At 43.1% G+C, this 17,350-nt stretch overlaps 3 protein-coding genes and 1 pseudogene across 3 annotated transcripts; all 4 read right to left on the bottom strand.

Annotated features, from left to right (window-relative positions):
* Positions 1–309: 309 nt before the first annotated feature.
* On the bottom strand, positions 310–3,521 carry LOC131406628 (protocadherin gamma-A3-like). The gene has a single exon (XM_058542617.1). The coding sequence runs from the start codon at positions 2,800–2,802 to the stop codon at positions 310–312; it is 2,493 nt and encodes an 830-aa protein (XP_058398600.1). The 5' UTR covers positions 2,803–3,521.
* Positions 3,522–4,783: 1,262 nt separating this feature from the next.
* Positions 4,784–8,528, bottom strand: LOC131406580 (protocadherin gamma-A2-like). The gene has a single exon (XM_058542614.1). It carries the CDS (start codon positions 8,007–8,009, stop codon positions 5,499–5,501), a length of 2,511 nt encoding a protein of 836 aa, XP_058398597.1. The 5' UTR covers positions 8,010–8,528; the 3' UTR covers positions 4,784–5,498.
* Positions 8,529–9,384: 856 nt separating this feature from the next.
* LOC131406612 (RRP15-like protein) lies at positions 9,385–10,256 on the bottom strand (annotated as a pseudogene).
* Positions 10,257–11,711: 1,455 nt separating this feature from the next.
* On the bottom strand, positions 11,712–15,855 carry LOC131406596 (protocadherin gamma-A1-like). Its single transcript, XM_058542616.1, has one exon. The coding sequence runs from the start codon at positions 15,853–15,855 to the stop codon at positions 14,782–14,784; it is 1,074 nt and encodes a 357-aa protein (XP_058398599.1). The 3' UTR covers positions 11,712–14,781.
* Between the last annotated feature and the right edge of the window lie 1,495 nt (positions 15,856–17,350).

The following is a 17,350-nucleotide window of genomic DNA, read 5'->3' as shown; positions in this document are numbered from 1 at the left end:
ATCAATGTTGGGTCAACCACAGGGCTCTTCTCTCATCGTAATTATTCAAGGACCCAGGTAGAAAGAGCAGTCACAATTCCAAAGAGTAACTTAGAGATCTGGAAATTCTCACAATGGCAACAAGAACTTCCTCCAGGAAGAGACACACTTACTTCCATTTACTATGTATTGGCCAGAACTAGTTACCTAAGCCCACTCAGCCATACTAGGCCAGGAAGTGCAGCCCTACCATAGGCCCAGAGGAGAGATGAATATTTAAACAGGACTAATGACTACCATACTGCTTTATTTTCAAATAAATATGGTGTATTAAAGCTTTATAATAACCACACTGGCATAATTTTTCTTTATAACATTCAAAGAAAGAAATAAACTCACCTGAAGTAGCTTGGGGTCTCCTTTTGTTTCAAGTGCATCTTGAGATACCAGGAGAGGCTCGCTTTTCTCACAGCTCTCCTGGCTGATGAGCATGTCCGAGTAGTTGGGCTGGGGGAAGATCAGATGAGTCTCCCTCGTGTCTGAAGTGAGGGAGACCTCATGGGAATAGGTCTGCAGGAAAGTCTGCACTCTGTCCACGCCCACAAAGTGCGAGACCGGCATGCCTGGCAATACACCTTCTGAAGCCTGGAGCAGGCGAGACCTGTGGCACCGCCGCAGTCTGAGCGCCAATAGCATGATGACAAAGGCGAGGAAGACGAAGGAGACCGCAGCCACCGCCACCACCAGGTACGGGGTGAGGTCTAAATCATCCGGGTTGGCAGAGGGGTCGAAGCTGCCCAGGTTGGCCAGGACGTCTGGGATGCTGTCAGCCATGGCCACGGCGAGCGTGACGGTGGCTGAGAGAGGGGGCTGGCCGTGGTCCTGGACCGCCACCACCAGGCTCTGCTTGAGCGCATCTCTGTCCAACAGGGCCCGCGCTGTGCGCACCTCACCGGTGTGCAGCCCCACTGTGAAGAGCCCTGGCTCACTGGCCTTGAGCAGGCGGTAGGACAGCCAGGCGTTCTGGCCCGAGTCTCTGTCCACTGCCACCACCTTGGTCACCAGGTAGCCAGGCTCTGCAGAGGGGGGCACCAGCTCCATGCCAGTGGAACCGTCGGTAGGGGGGGCAGGGTACAGGATTTCGGGCATGTTGTCATTCTGGTCCAGCACAAACAGGCTCACAGACACGTTGCTGCTGAGTGGAGGGTTCCCACTGTCACTGGCTGTCAGTAGTAGCTGCAGGTCTCTAACTTGCTCATAGTCGAAGGAGCACAGTGCATACAGGACGCCAGTGTCGGAGTTGATGGAAACATAGGTGGAGAGAGGCACCCCCTGGAGCGTGCCCTCAGTCAGTGCGTAAGTGATGTGGGCGTTCTCAATGCTGTCAGGGTCCCGGGCCGTAACAGAAAAGATGAAGGCTCCCCTGGGGTTGTTTTCAGAAATGTAGGCAGAGTAGGAGTCATGAGTGAAGGCAGGTGGGTTGTCATTGATGTCTGCCACGTGCAGGGTGATGTGAGTGTCCGTGGACAGTGGTGGACTTCCCCCATCTGTTGCTCTCAGAGTGATGTTATATTCAGACACCTGTTCACGGTCCAGGGATCTAGCTGTCACTAAGCGGTAATATTGGTCTATTGCTTTTTCTAAATTAAATGGCATACTTTCAAGGATGAAAACTGTGACTTGCCCATTTTGCCCAGAATCACGGTCATGGACATTGATAAGAGCAATTTCTCTCCCAGCAGTAGCCTCTTCTGGGACTGACCTTGTGAGAGAAGTGATTATAACTTCTGGGGCATTGTCATTCACATCCAGAACTGTGACTAGAATCTTAGCTCTTGAAAGGAGACCTGGTCCATCTTGTGCGTCAATTTTAATTTCATAGAACATAGTATCCTCATAATCTAGACTTTTTAAAATTGATATATCTCCAGTCACTGAGTTGAGATAAAAAATCTGACCAATTTTCCCAGGCATTTTATCTAGCATATAGGACACTTGAGCATTGAATCCCTCGTCAGGGTCGGTGGCATTCACCGTGAGCAGCCAGGTGCCCACTGGCAAGTTCTCCTGAACACTTAATCGATACTCGGGCTGAGTAAATACTGGTGGGTTGTCATTTGCATCCAGAACTATCACTTGGATGCACAAGCTGCCAGAGTGGGCAGGGTCACCGCCATCAGAAGCAACAAGGATAAGCTGGTGAAATTTCTTTTCCTCACGGTCCAGAGCCCGCTCCAGCACCAGCTCTGGGTACTTGGCCCCATCAGTGATGCTATTCACAGCCAGGGAGAAGTAGTCACTGGAGCTGAGCTCGTAGTTCTGCAGAGAGTTCAAGCCCACATCCAGGTCGAATGCAGTCTTAAGTGGAAATCGAGTTCCAGGAGCCGTTAGTTCACTAATTTTTATTTCCAAATCCTCTGTTAGAAAATCAGGAGCATTATCATTAATGTCTTTAATTTCTATTTCTACTTCAAAAATTTTCAATTTGTCTTCAACCAGGATGTTAAATTTTACTAGACACCGCGCGCTCTGAGCGCAGAGCTCCTCTCGGTCTACCTTGCCGGCGGTGACCAAGCTGCCGCTCCTCGGATTCAGAGCAAAGAGCTGCGTCCTACCTCTGGAGACGATGCGAACTCCGCGCTCCGCCAGCTCCCGGGGCTCCAGCCCTAAGTCCTTGGCGATGTTGCCCACGAAGGAGCCATTGTCCAGCTCCTCCGGGACCGAGTAGCGGATCTGCCCAGATCCGGTCTTGCACAGCGTCCCTAGAAGCGCGCACAGCAGGGCCAGTCCACCGCCGTTTCTGAATCTCAGGTAACTGGTCATATCCTTTTTTGGTGAATTATTTTCTCCGAATTCGGTTCCAGTTTCCCACGACGGACTCCAATCTTATTTTCTCAAGGAACGAACATTTCATAGGCCTAATTCATAGGTCACAGAGCTGGCTGACTGAGAGGCTGAGCTTTGTAGCAGTCCCGGATCTTCTGAGTCTGATTTGCTGGTTCTTCGCTCTTTGGGAACCAGGAAATCGACTAGCTCTCCAGTTGCATTTTCCTCCTTGAGTGGTCAACAGCGACGCCCAGAGGCCTAACCGTTTACTGCACCCTCTCAGACAAACCCAAGTTAGCATTTTTTGTTTCCCAACGCCTGAAATCCTTTTTATCAGAAGTAATGGGACTGGTGTTTATTTCACATAATTGAATTGCTATATGTTAAAGGATGTGACTTCAAGTTATGTTCCTCAGGAAGCCATGCACTAACCTTAATGCCATCAATATTGCTTCAAACATGCTGGAGCTACTGTTTTGAAATGTTCACACAAAAGTTTAAGAACCACACAGAATATCAGCATTTATAGGTTATACCTCTTGAACTTTGTTCTTGATAGCCTGACATCTTAGTTTCAATATTTGTTATTTAACCCATTCATTACACAAACATATAATTGGGTGTCAGACAATACCTGAGGATTTAAGTGAACAACATGGACACAGCCACTTCCTTCATAGTTTATGAAGATACAAAAGCAAAGAAGGAGGAGCCAGCCCTGTGGCATAGCCGTTAAATGCGCGCGCTCCGCTGCTGGCAGCACAGGTTCAGATCTCGGGCACGCACCGATGCAGGGCTAGTCAGGCCATGCTGTGGCGGTGTCCCATATAAAGGGAGGAAGATGAGCACAGATGTTAGCCCAGGGCTAGTCTTCCTCAGCAAAAAGAGGAGGATTGGCATGGATGTTAGCTCAGGGCTGTAGCTCAAGGCTGATCTTCCTCTCTCACACACACACACACACAAAAGCAAACAAGGAATTACAGTGTGTTGAGATAACTACCATAATTGGCCCATAATTGGAGAAGCCAAGAGAGGAGAAATGAGAGGGACTCCAATCTGGCCTTGGAGGTTAGCAAAGGCTTTCCCAAGAAATATGAGAGGAATGGATCGGGGAAAAGGCCTGGATGTAAGAGAGAACAGCATGGCAATGCCTAGATGTGAGAGAAAAATCACAGAACTTCAGGGTACTACAAGTAGTTCACTTTGCCTAAATCTATAGTGTGAGGATCTTTCTTAAAGACCAAAAGTGAAACTAGTAGAGATAAACTTTCATGTTCCAGAAACTCTTTTCCTGTATTTGTTTTCCTCTATAAGCACAGAAATAGAAATACAATATATTTGTCATTTCAATCATGATGCATTATATATCTATGCATAAGGCATTTATTCTTGTGAAGAGTTACTATACACACTAAAAGGAACTCTGCCTTTAATTTTCCTCAGTTCATACTTTATTATTTACTTACAAGTAAAGATGTTATGACATATTATTCCACAGTGAGTTCCAATTTTACTTCATAGATAATTATGTAATAGTAATAAACACAATGAAATACATTATCTCAGATCAATTTTCCCTCAGATGCCCTTAAATATAATAAAGAATCACAGCACTTTGAAAGATGATGATACCATTAAATACAAGACTCACTAAGTACGTGATTACTTCCAAATAAAAATAAAAAATGATCCCAGGTACATAGAATATTAGTGTATTCTTTGTCCTCTGTCATTAAATATATGACTAACATGCTAAAAGCCAACATGGGAAGAGGAATGGAGAAGGAAAACTGGTTGTGAGGGGGACTGAGGTTGGCAGAGGGATTGGAAATGTTTTTAACAGCTTCTGTGAGTAAAAAACCTTGAGAAGAGAGATGTATAAGGAGGATCTTCAGGGGGCAATTATTTGATATGGTCTCGGAATCCCTTGAGGATATATATTATTTTTAAGGATAAAAAGACAATATGGTTTCCAGATATAAGAAAAATAAAAACATCAAAGAGAAATGTGTTTACTATAAAACTACTCATTTATTATAGAGCAAATGATAACTCAATCACTTCTTCAAGGAACACACAGCTACTTTAGAGGCAAATGAGATTTTTAACTCAGCAGACATACCTTGACATACCTTCCTGAAATATGGTTAAGCATATATATTTCTAAATTTCCATCTTTTAAATAGGGAAGGTCATGCAAATCAAGAAAAATGAAAATTACTGCCAAACTGAAGGGAAAATATTAAGATTGAGTGAGAAGGAACTAACCACCTGAAGTGTTTCATTATTCATAATCAACTGAAATGTAAAACATAAAAGCCTTAAATTTTAAAGCACTTAAGTAAACATAAGATTCAACCTTCATATTTTTAAGAAGGGATTGTTGACCCAGGTAGATGAGATGATTTGCCTAGGGATGGGAAAGAAAGAATGAGAAACCAGATACTGCAGTTCCTAAGGCGGTGCTCTTTTAATAACCTAAATATCATCTTCACCTACTAATTCCTGATTTATACTTATGACACAATGATTCTAGCTCCTCTTCTCCCTTACAGGGTGTGAACACTTAGAAGTACTGAGAAATAATTCATCCGGACTCACTTTCTAAAAATTGAATATATTCACAAGGAAATATGCGAAATAGAAGAGAGATTGTAAACAGTGGAGGCAGCTAAGTAAAAAGGTAATTTTACTTATTTTAGCAATCGCTCATTGAGTATATTGCGAAGAGAGTTTACCTGAGAAAATGTTTCTTCTCCTTTATCTTCAAGTAAAGGCTGAGGTACTGATAGAAAATCCTTTTTCTCACAGCTCTCCTGGCTGACGAGCGTCTCCGAGTAGTTGGGTTGGGGGAAGCTCACGTGACTCTTTTGCGAGTCCGCTGTGAGGGAGACTTCGTGGGAATAGGTCTGCAGGAAAGCTCGCACCCCGTCCACGCCTAGGAAGTGCGAGGCGCGCACGCCCGCCAACCCGCCTCCTGGAGCCTGGAGCAGGCGCGATGTATGCCAGCGCCGCAGTCTGAGCGCCAGCAACATGATGACAAAAGCGAGGAAGACGCAGGAGACCGCGGCCACCGCCACCACCAAGTACAGAGTGAGGTCTGAATCATCCGGGTCGGCGGAGGGATCGAGGCTGCCCAGGTCGGCCAAGACGTCTGGGATCCTGTCAGCCACCGCCACGGTGAGCGTGAGGGTGGTTGAGAGAGGGGGCTGGCCGTGGTCCTGGACCGCCACCACCAGGTTCTGTTTGAGCGCGTCTCTGTCCAGCAGGGCCCGCGCTGTGCGCACCTCGCCCGTGTGCAGCCCCACTGCGAAGAGCCCTGGCTCGCTGGCCTTGAGTAGGCGGTAGGACAGCCAGGCGTTCTGGCCTGAGTCTCTGTCCACTGCCACCACCTTGGTCACCAGGTAGCCGGGATCCGCGGAGCGGGGCGCCAGCTCCACGCCCGTGGAACCATCGATGAGGAGGGTGGGGTACAGGATCTCCGGCGCATTGTCATTCTGGTCCAGTACAAACAGGCTCAGCGACACGTTGCTGCTGAGCGGTGGCTTCCCGCTGTCCCTCGCCAGAACCCATAGCTGCAGGTCATGGAACTGCTCATAGTCAAAGGAGCACAGTGCGTAGAGGACACCCGTGTCCGAGTTAATGGAGATGTAGGAGGATAGAGGCGCCCCCTGAAGGGTGCCCTCGGTCAAGAAATAAGTTATATGGGCATTGTCGTCGCTGTCAGGGTCATGGGCCTTCATGGAAATGATGGAGGTGCCTCTGGGGTTGTTTTCAGGAATGTAGGCAGAGTAGGACATGTGGGGGAAGGTGGGTGGGTTGTCGTTGATGTCTGCCACCTGCAGCAAAACGTAAGCATTCGTGGACAGAGAGGGGTTCCCTCCATCTTTAGCAGTCACAGTGACGTTGTAAGAGGAAAACTGTTCCCTGTCAAGGGCTCTGGCTGTAACCAGTCGGTAGTAATTGTCCACTGACCTTTCTAACTTGAAAGGAAGGTTTTCCGAGAGAGAACATGTGATAAATGCATTCTGCCCAGAGTCTGTGTCATGTACATTGAAAAGTGCAATTATGGTTCCTGGAGGAGAATCTTCAGGAACAGAGCTAGTAGCAGATGTCATGTAAAATTCTGGGGCATTGTCATTCACGTCCAGAACTGTGACAATAACCTTCGTTCTGGTCAGAAGGCCCGGACCATCCTGAGCTTCAATATCAATTTCATGGAATTTGGCATCCTCATAATCTAGACTTTTTATGATTGTTATGTCTCCAGATGTCGCCTTAAGCTCAAATATCTCTGAAGATCCTCCAGGGTTTTTCTCTTGAAAATATGCCACTTGAGCGTTGTATCCCTCATCTGCATCAGTGGCAGTCACTGTGAGTATCCGCGTGCCTACGGGCATATTCTCCAGAACACTTACACGGTACTCGGACTGTGTAAAAGCAGGCGCATTGTCGTTTACATCCTGGACCACTACGCGGATGCGGGAGGTGCCAGATCGCATTGGGGCGCCCCCATCAAAAGCCAGGAGAACGAGGTGGTGAACCGCCTCTTCCTCGTGGTCCAGGGCGCGCTCCAGCACCAGCTCTGGGTACTTGTTACCATCTGCTCCGCTTCGCACGTCCAGGGAGAAGTGGTTATTTGGGTTGAGTTCGTACTTCTGAAGGGTGTTCTCTCCTACGTCCACATCATGCGCACTCTTAAGAGGAATCCGGAATCCTGGCGTAGTAGCTTCACTGATTTTTAGCTCCAGTTCCTCTACTCCAAAGCGAGGGGCATTATCGTTAATATCTGTTATTTCTACCTCTACTGAATAAATATTCAATGTATCTTCCAGGAGTAGGTTAAAATTCACCAGACACGGCGAGCTCTGAGCGCAGAGCTCCTCCCGGTCTACTCTGCCCGCGGCGACCAAGCTGCCACTTCGAGAGTTCAGAGCAAAGAGCTGCGTCCTACCTCTGGAGACGATGCGGACTCCGCGCTCTGCCAATGTCAGGGCCTCCAAACCCAAGTCCTTGGCGATGTTGCCCACGAAGGAGTCTTTTTCCATCTCTTCTGGCACAGAATAGCGCATTTGTCCAGCTCCGGCCTCCCACAGGGCCGCCAAAAGAATGCACAGCAGGACCAGCTTTCTGCCCTGTGGCCAGTTTTGCAGAGCTGCCATTTCTTCTGCTGCAGTCTTTTCTCCCGAGGCAACTTTCAGCATCCAGTGCGGGATTCCCAATCTTTATTCCTCAGGATCTCAGGTGATCAGCATTCACAGGACCCAGGTCACTGTGGAGAGAATTAGTGGGCTGGTGGACTGAATTTCTTTGCTGCCGCCCCCGAAGCTTGCGGGGCAAATTCCCAGTCGTTTGTGTTGTGGGAGCCGTAATGTTGGACTGGGTCTCTCACAGGCTTTTACTTCTTAGGTGGTCAACAGCGACGCTCAGAGGCGTAAGCAATTTCTGCACCCTCTCAGCCTAAACCAAGTTATTTTTGTTTGTTAGCCTTGTGCCTTTCAAGTTGCTTTGAAGAATCTTACAGTTCTAAGATACCTTAGAAGTAGCTCTTTCAAGTAAAAAGTCTTTTTCTCCGAATTAATAAGAATAGTGTAAACGAATGTGACTTTGACAGTAGTTGCTAGGAAAGTATTATTGAACACTCAATCAAGGCTGCCACTGCCCTTGCTCCAAACATCTTCAATCTATTTTATATTCAGAAACAATAATATAAATTTTAAAACATGAGATACATTATCTTCTAAGGTTATATAGTTTTAATTTCTGTGCTTGATGGCTTAGAATTTAACTTTGAAACCTGAATTTAAATTATTGAATTATCAGACACTTAAGTTAGTGACTATCAGGTGCCTGACACTTTGCCTGACTGATGCTGGAGATGGAAATGGTGGACCTGTTGATCACAGGATCTCAGGAAGCTTACAGGATAGGGGAGGACATAGGAAAGTAAACAGAATATTTTAATAGAATATGAAAACTGCTACAATGGTGGGAAACATTGGGCAATGGGGGAATGCATAAGAAAGGCCTTCGGCCTAGATCTGGGGGTCAGGCAAGACTTTTCCAGGACATGATTGAGGCTGAATCCTAAAGGATAGGATTGGATCAGGAAAGAGGCTGGAGTAGTGTTCTAGAATCTCAGTACCAGTGCTTGGAGGGGAGAGGCAGGATGGAACATTAAGCAAAGTGAGGGTGGTTTGTTTTCCTTCTTTTTCAATATTGTTTTGGCTATTTGAGGTCCCTTTATATTCCATATAAATTTTAGGATGGATTTTTTTTATACTTCTGCAAAAACAAAGTCATTGGGATTTTAATAGAGATTGCATTGAACCTATAGATTGTTTTGGGTAGTTGCATAAGTTTTTGATAGATACTCTTTATCAGGTTAAGGAAGTTTCCTTCAATTCCCAGTTTGCTGAGAAGATTTCTTAAAGATTTTTTAAAAGATTTTAATCATGTGTTGAATGTTCTCAAGAGCTTTATTATGCCTCTATTGAAATGAACATATGGATTTTTATCTTTAATCTGTTAATATAGAGTTTTACATTATTGGATTTTCTTATATTGAAATATCCTTGCATCTCTGAAATAAGCTCTACATAGTCATAAGCTATAAATATTATTTTTAAAATATATAGTAGCTAGGATTTGAATATCTTAAATAGTATTTTGAATCAACATTCTTAAGTGAGATTCCCCACTTCTGGTTTCACTTCAGTGTGTTTGCCCTTTTTGGCTTTTTCCCTGTTGAACTTTTTTCATTTTCACTTTTATCCGCTCTTCTGAAAACACTGATGAAATATTTTTCGGGAACAATTGATATCAACTCAGCATATTTTCTAGTAGAGCCTCTAGTTTGTTTTTAAAACCTTTCTTCAACGTTGTTTTGATGCTTTTGAGTCTCATTAAATAACTGTTCAACATCCCTTATTGTAGTTCTCTAAAGATTTATCTCTGTTTCTTTTCTTTGACAATATCTGGTTTTACCCTGTATGTTATTTCCCACTCATGCTTCTTGTTTCATATCAAGTTTTGTTTTATTTTTTCCCAGTCTCTCTTGCTTTTCTTTCTCTTTCTCCTTTCCCAGGTCTTTGCCTTTGATCAGAATTTTGAGTTTCCCTTTAGGATCTTTAAAAAGAATTTTAGTCATGCTATCTGCCTAGCCTATGTTGGTCCCAGGATTGGACTTGACAGAATTTTCATTTTCTTCCCACTGGTTTCAGTATGACCTTTATTGCCTGCTTCTATTGCTTCATCATCACAATTCCTCCTTATTTGCATTTCAATAATTTGTATTCTTATCTTTGTTATTTTTCCTATTATTTTCTTTAAGTTTATGCTGATGTTTTCTGCCTTGTTTCTTGAGTGACAAGCTAAATTCACTTTTTTGAAATCATTTGTTTTTCTATTATTTGTTTATAAATTTATCACCAAATACTCTTTCAGCTGAATTCCACAACTTTTAATACATAATATTTTAATTTTTGTTCATTTCTAAATAGTTTTTATTTCCATTGTTATTTTTTAAATCCAAGAGTAATTCAGGGGTGTAGATTTATTTATTTATTTATTTATTTATTTATTTATTTATTTATTTATTTTATTTTATTTTATTTTTTTGAGGAAGATCAGCCCTGAGCTAACATCCATGCTAATCCTCCTCTTTTTGCTGAGGAAGACCGGCTCTGAGCTAACATCTATTGCCAATCCTCCTCCTTTTTTTTCCCCCCCAAAGCCCTAGTAGATAGTTGTATGTCATAGTTGCACATCCTTCTAGTTGCTGTATGTGGGACTCGGCCTCAGCATGGCCGGAGAAGCGGTGCATCGGTGCACGCCTGGGATCCGAACCCGGGCCGCCAGCAGCGGAGCGCTCGCACTTAACTGCTAAGCCACGGGGCCGGCCCTAGGGGTGTAGATTTAAATGTCCAAAATTTTTTGTTTCCTTTTACTATTTTTAAATGTTTGTTCTGTGATTTTTTCCAGCTTATTTAAGTATAATTGACAAAACTGTAAGACATTTAAAGTGTACAACGTGATGATATGATATATGTATACACTGTGAAAGGATTTTCCCCATCAAGTTAATTAACGCATATGTCACCTCATATATTTATCTTTTTTTGTGTGTCAGAACATTTACGTTCTATTCTCTTAGCAAATTTCAATTATACAATACAGTGTTATCAACTGCAGTCTCCATGTTATACATTAGATCCTCAGACTTTGTTCATCTTATAACTGAAAGTTTGTACCCTTTTACCAATCTCTCCCTATTTCCCCCACTCCCCAGCTTTGTGATTTAAGTACATGCTATAAGGCATGTATATTATTGGTACTTTGAAATTTGCTCTGCCTTTTTTGTGATGACTATGTAGTAAATTGTCATAGATTTTCCATGTGCTCGTGTAAAGAATGGCTATTCTATATTTGTTGTGTATAGGATTCTACTCAGATCTAGTAGATCAAACTTATAGTTTCTGTTGTTCAAATTTTTTGTAAGCTTAGTAATTTTTTGCCTGTGGGGTATATTATTTCTTATGGAATTGTGTTAAAATCTCCTGATATTATTTTTAAAGCTATATTGTTTGGTGATGGGAGCACATAATTTTTATATCCTTTTGATTGTATGGTTTTTTAAATAGGTATGATCAGTTCATTTTTAAAAATCACCATTAATGTTTGTTGCTTTAAACACTACTTTGCTGTTATATTGACATGACTGTTTTCTTGTGTGTGTGTATATATCTTTATTTTCAATATTCCAGTGTAATTTTGTTTTAAGCTTGTATCTTGTCAGCAGAATATAGATGCATTTTAAAAATCATCCAATTTGGTAATCTCAGTGTTTTAATAGGTAAACTTAGCTCATTTATACATACGCAGAAGCAAAATTTTAAATTATAAGAGCTAAGAAAACTGAAATAACTTACATTATTAATTCAAAGTGTACTCTTGGTACCAAACAGAAGATAAAAATAAAAATCCATGCTTAAGACATACAGCAAGAATGAGAGAAATTTTTTAAATGCCACCGGAGAAAAAACAGAGATTACCTACAAAATAATGACAATTTGTTGACAGAAAATTTCTCATTAGCAATAATAAATCCAAAAGACAATGTGTTTCAAAATTTTGGTTTGTACCTTTATTTTAAGTGGAAGAGCTTTTTTTTTTTTTAATTTGCTCTCTCTCCTACTTTCTCCCCTTCTTTTCTTCCCTCCTCAGTTCAGTGCTCTGTCTCTAATGGTTTTGAAATTGTTTCTTCCTGAACCCAGGTCCCAGGCCATAACTAGGTCTTTTAATGGCGCTTTCAAGGTGTGCAGCAGCGGAATTCTGAATATCACAGCTCACGTCTGAGACTTGTGCTCATTTTCTGAAGCCAGAATCTGTACCCACTTCTCTCCCTTGGTCTGCAGCTTGCAACAAGTTATGACCGTAGGAATTGGTAGGCAGCATTTTTATGCGATTTCCCCTTTTAACTAGCTGAGGGGCCTAATTGCTTACTTTGGATTCAAGTAGTAAGCCTGGCTCAGGTCCCTTGTTTAGCTTGAAGCACTTTGTTCCAATTACACTGCTGGAACACTCTCCTGACCTTCAATGCCTGCATCTAGCCAAGACTAGAACTCCACAGCTTTAGCCTGGCTCACCACTTTCTGTTCCATCCTTGTTCCATTTATATATTTATCTTTTATTTGTGGCTTATTATGCTTTTGCTTTCCTCTTTTTATATTTTATTTATCTCTTTAATTTATTGGAGCAGAGTAACTATTTAAAAGCATGGGCTTACTCCCCTATGATGCATTTCTTGTGAAGAGTTAAGATGCACATTAAAATGGAACATATACTTGATTTTTGTTAGTCATTTCCATTACAGACATAATATAGAAGTCAAGAGGCTTCAAAACTATTTCTCAAGTTGCATAGTAAATTTTATGTCATTCATTTTATTACTTCATTTCATATGTTACTTAAACATTTGATGTTCTTCAGCACACATAAAATATCTCAAAATAAAGGGCTAAGATATTTAACAATAATTGAAATTTGCAGCTTACAAAGATTTCCATATTTTTATATTATCACAACGAAAAATACTACCTTAGACAATCTTTACCTTTTCAAATATCCCTCAATAGCACCCTGACAGATGGCATCTACATTAAATTTAGGGATAAATTAGGAGGTATTTATAACTTAAGGAAATTTTAAAACAGTATTAGTCACATAAATATTGGTGGACCTTTTCTAGTCAAACCCTGTCCTTGCCGGATAAGAAATGGTAAACCCAGCAAAATAAAATTATTCAGCCAGAGGCAAGCAAGAAAATGTTAGAAGCCAGACCTCCTTGTTTCTGATGCAGTGCTCTTTCCACAACCGAGATGGCACCTCACACACATTCTTCATCCCAGCCACCTACATTATGATTAATTACAGTCTCCTTTTCAATGAAAGAACCATTATAAATATAGCTGGATATAAACACTTAATAATGATTTCCCAGGATTTGTAAATAGAAATCTACATAGATATATGGTAAATATAAGAACTGTTAGTAGTAAAGAGGGAAAGTAAGTAAGCAAACTCAGGAATTACTTTTACCCAGATAGATTTACTACAAAAAGTTTACCTGAGAAAATGTTTTTTTTTTTTGTCTTCAAGTAAAGACTGAGGTGCTGATAGAAAATCCTTTTTCTCACAGCTCTCCCGGCTGATGAGCGTGTCTGCATAGTTGGGCTGGGGGAAGATCAGGTGACTCTTTCTCGAGTCTGCGGTGAGGGAGACCTCGTGGGAATAGGTCTGTAGGAAAGCCTGCACCCTGTCCACGCCCACAAAGTGTGAGGCAGGCATGCCAGCCAATACACCTCCCGAAGCCTGGTGCAGGCATGACATGTGCCAGCGCCGCAGTCTGAGCGCCAGCAGCAGGATCACAAAGGCGAGGAAGATGCAGGAGACCGCGGTCACAGCGACCAGTAAGTAGAGAGTGAGGCTGGAGTCGTTAGGGTTGGCAGAGGGTTCGAGGCTGCCCAGGTCTGCCAGGACATCTGGGATGCTGTCAGCCACAGCCACTGTGAGCATGACGGTGGTTGAGAGAGGGGGCTGGCCATGGTCCTGGACGGCCACCACCAGGCTCTGTTTGAGCGTGTCTCTGTCCAGCAGCACCCGCGCTGTGCACGCCTCACCCGTGTGCAGCCCCACCGTGAAGAGCCCTGGCTCGCTGGCCTTGAGCAGGCAGTAGGACAGCCAGGCGTTCTGGCCCGAGTCTCTGTCCACTGCCACCACCTTGGTCACCAGGTAGCCAGGCTCTGCAGAGCGGGGTGCCAGTTCCACACCTGTGGAGCCATCGGTAGGGAGGGTGGGGTACAGGATCTCGGGTGCGTTGTCATTCTGCTCCAGCACAAATACACTCAATGATACATTGCTGCTAAGTGGCAGGTCCCCACTGTCACATGCCATCACCCTCAGCTGCAGTTCCCGGAACTGCTCGTAGTCGAAGGATCGCAGCGCATACAGGACGCCTGTGTCTGAGTTGCTGGAGATGTAGGAGGATAAAGGCGCCTCCTGGATGGTGTCCTCGGCCAGGGAGTAAGTGACTCGTGCATTCTCATTGCTGTCGGCATCGTGGGCTGTCACGGAAAAGACAGAGGCTCCTCTGGGGTTGTTTTCCGGAATGAAGGCGGAGTAGGAATCCTGGGGGAAGGCTGGGGGGTTGTCGTTGATATCTGTCACTTGCAATGAAATGTGCGTTTCAGTAGATAGAGTTGGAGTTCCCTGATCTGTTGCTGTTACTGTGATGTTGTACCTGGAGGTAAGTTCTCTGTCCAGTGTTCTTTCTGTCACTAAACGGTAATAATTATCAACTAACTTTTCTAATTTAAAGGGTAGATTTTCAGGAATGGAACATATAGTGCGACCGTTGTCTCCAGAGTCCTGGTCTTGCACGCTGATAACAGCAATTATGGCCCCAGGAGGAAAGTTTTATGGGACTGCAGTAGTGACAGAGGTGATGATCAGCTCTGGGGCATTATCATTTATATCCAGAACTTTGACCACCACCTTAGCTCTGGCCATGAGGCCTGCACCATCCTGAGCTTGAATTTCCATTGGATACATTTTGTATTCTTCAAAATCCAGGGGTTCTTTATTTGATATTTCTCCTGTGTAAGAATCCAACTGAAATATCTGGGCCACTTTGTGGTCTATATTATGAAAGTAGTACGTTACTTCCCCATTGACTCCTTCATGTGGGTCGGCGGCTTTTACTATGAGCAGTCGAGTGCCCAGCGGCACATTCTCTGGGACACTCACGTGGTACTGTTCTTGAGTAAACACCGGAGGGTTGTCATTTGCATCCACCACCTGAATGCAAATTCGGAGAGTTCCTGAACGAACTGGGTTGCCCCCATCAGAGGCAGTCAGGAGGAGGTGGTGGACAGCTTCTTCTTCCCTATCCAGGGGTCTCTGTAGCACCATCTCTGGGTGTTGGGACCCATTAGCTCCCTGTTGCACATCCAGAAAGAAATAAGGATTGGAGCTGAGCTGGTAGCTCTGGAGTGAATTCATACCCACATCAAGGTCTTGCCCAAAAGGCAGAGGGATCCTGGTGCCTGGAGTGGTTATTTCGTTCATTTTAAATTCTAATTCCTCCAACTGGAATTGGGGAGTGTTGTCATTAATATCAATTATTTCCACTTCAACAGGGAAAAGCTTCATTTTATCCTCTACCAAGATGTTAAAACTCACCAGACACCGCGCGCTCTGAGCGCAGAGCTCCTCCCGGTCTATCCTGCCCACAGTGACCAAGCCGCCGCTTCGCGCATTCAGAGCAAAGAGCTGCGTCCTACCTCTGGAGACGATGCGGACTCTCCGCTCATCCAGCTCCTGGGGTTGTAGCCCCAGGTCTTTGGCGATGTTGCCCACGAAGAAACCTTCATCTGTCTCTTCTGGCACCGAGTAGCGGATCTTCCCGGCCCGGGCTTCCAACAACAGCCCCAGAATAAAGGACAGCAGGACCAGCCTGCTGCCGCCGAGCAGCTTCACGGGAATCGCCATTGCTCTCTTGCTTCGTAGTTTTCTCCTAGTTCCGGTACAAAGGGTACCGTTTCTCTGCTCTTCTGAGCCTAAATTAAACCCATTTTCAGGAGAATTCAGAGCGGAAAGTGGTCCAGAAGCAGGATCTGGGCAGCCTCAGGGAGACTGTTTTCAAACTGGCAGTGATGGAGGTTCTAAAAAGTTATTGTTTTTTTTTTCTTCTCTGGGCTTGTGTGTGTATGCTGCCTGCATCTTCCAGACTGGTGAACAGCGGCGCCCAGAGTCCTAACCAGTTACTGCACTCCTAGATAATACTTAAATTTTCTCTTCTCATTAAGGTAATTTATCTTTCCTTCAGTTTTAGTTTATTGTCAAGAAAATAGTTAAGCATTCTACAATACATGTATGAAAAGGAGAAACTACTATGTTCACTTAATTAATCATATCTAAATGTTGCTAAATTGCAATATACTGTAGAATCCCAGTATTCCCAGGCTATCTGCTTTCCCTGTTTGCTATTCAGGGAATATCACAAAAAAGGACAAAATCATCCTTCCACTTCTTCTGTAGTATATCTTGACCACCTGATAATTTCCCAAGCCACATAGAAGAGGATGAAAAAAATTGAAGGGAAAAATAAACTTTTAGAATGTAAGCTAGACTTTAAAAAATTGGACTGCCCATTTCCTTTCCATTGTGCTTTGAATATTTATCAGAAACCTTGATATTTTGAAGGACATGTTTTATCCCTATCCTTACTTTTCCTCTTTTTCTGAAGTGTCTATATATTATATGGATTTTAATAGACCTTTAATTTGGGTTTTTTAAAGACCTTTTAATTCACCCAAAGGTAATATATTTTACATAAAATGACATTGAGCTCTTGGAATTTTACTGGAAAAATGTCACATGAACATCTAATTTAGATTTCAAATTTACAAGACAAAAGAGGTAGTGACATTATTCTTCAAAACTAAAAAGAAAAAGGCCACATCTTTATTTTCCAACAGCCTTATTAGGATAATATGTATTCTCCTACAATCACACAATATTTTCCCTAAAAGAAGTTGGTTTTATTAAAAAGAAGGATTTTTAAACTAGGTTGCCTTCCTTCTTTTACTCATTGCAAAATTAGGGAAGGTTCCTAAATAAAATGTCTCAGGCTTAGAGTGATTTATTTATTTTTACCGAAAAGTTAGGGAAGAATGTTCTCTGCATTCCACAGGTTGACATTTTCCAGGAACAAATTGGGCCAGATATTGGCAGCCAACCTATGGATACCATGACTGAGAATGGTCTGGAAAATGAGGAAAGAAAGGAAACAATCAAAGACCACAAGAATAGTTCTTGGAAAGAGAATTTTTGTTTCTGTAGAATCAGAAGGGCAGAAACTTAAAGAGTTCAATATTGCAAGCAAAGGATTCTTTAGCAGGAAACATAATTTTTCAGAACATAAATTAATAGGTACAAATCTTTCCCCAGAGGAATCCTCCAGGCTAATGAGACAAATGAAAAT

This window comes from Diceros bicornis, chromosome 1 (genome assembly GCF_020826845.1).
Source record: "Diceros bicornis minor isolate mBicDic1 chromosome 1, mDicBic1.mat.cur, whole genome shotgun sequence".
NCBI classification, from domain to species: domain Eukaryota; kingdom Metazoa; phylum Chordata; class Mammalia; order Perissodactyla; family Rhinocerotidae; genus Diceros; species Diceros bicornis.
This window is presented reverse-complemented; position numbering and strand designations above follow the sequence as displayed.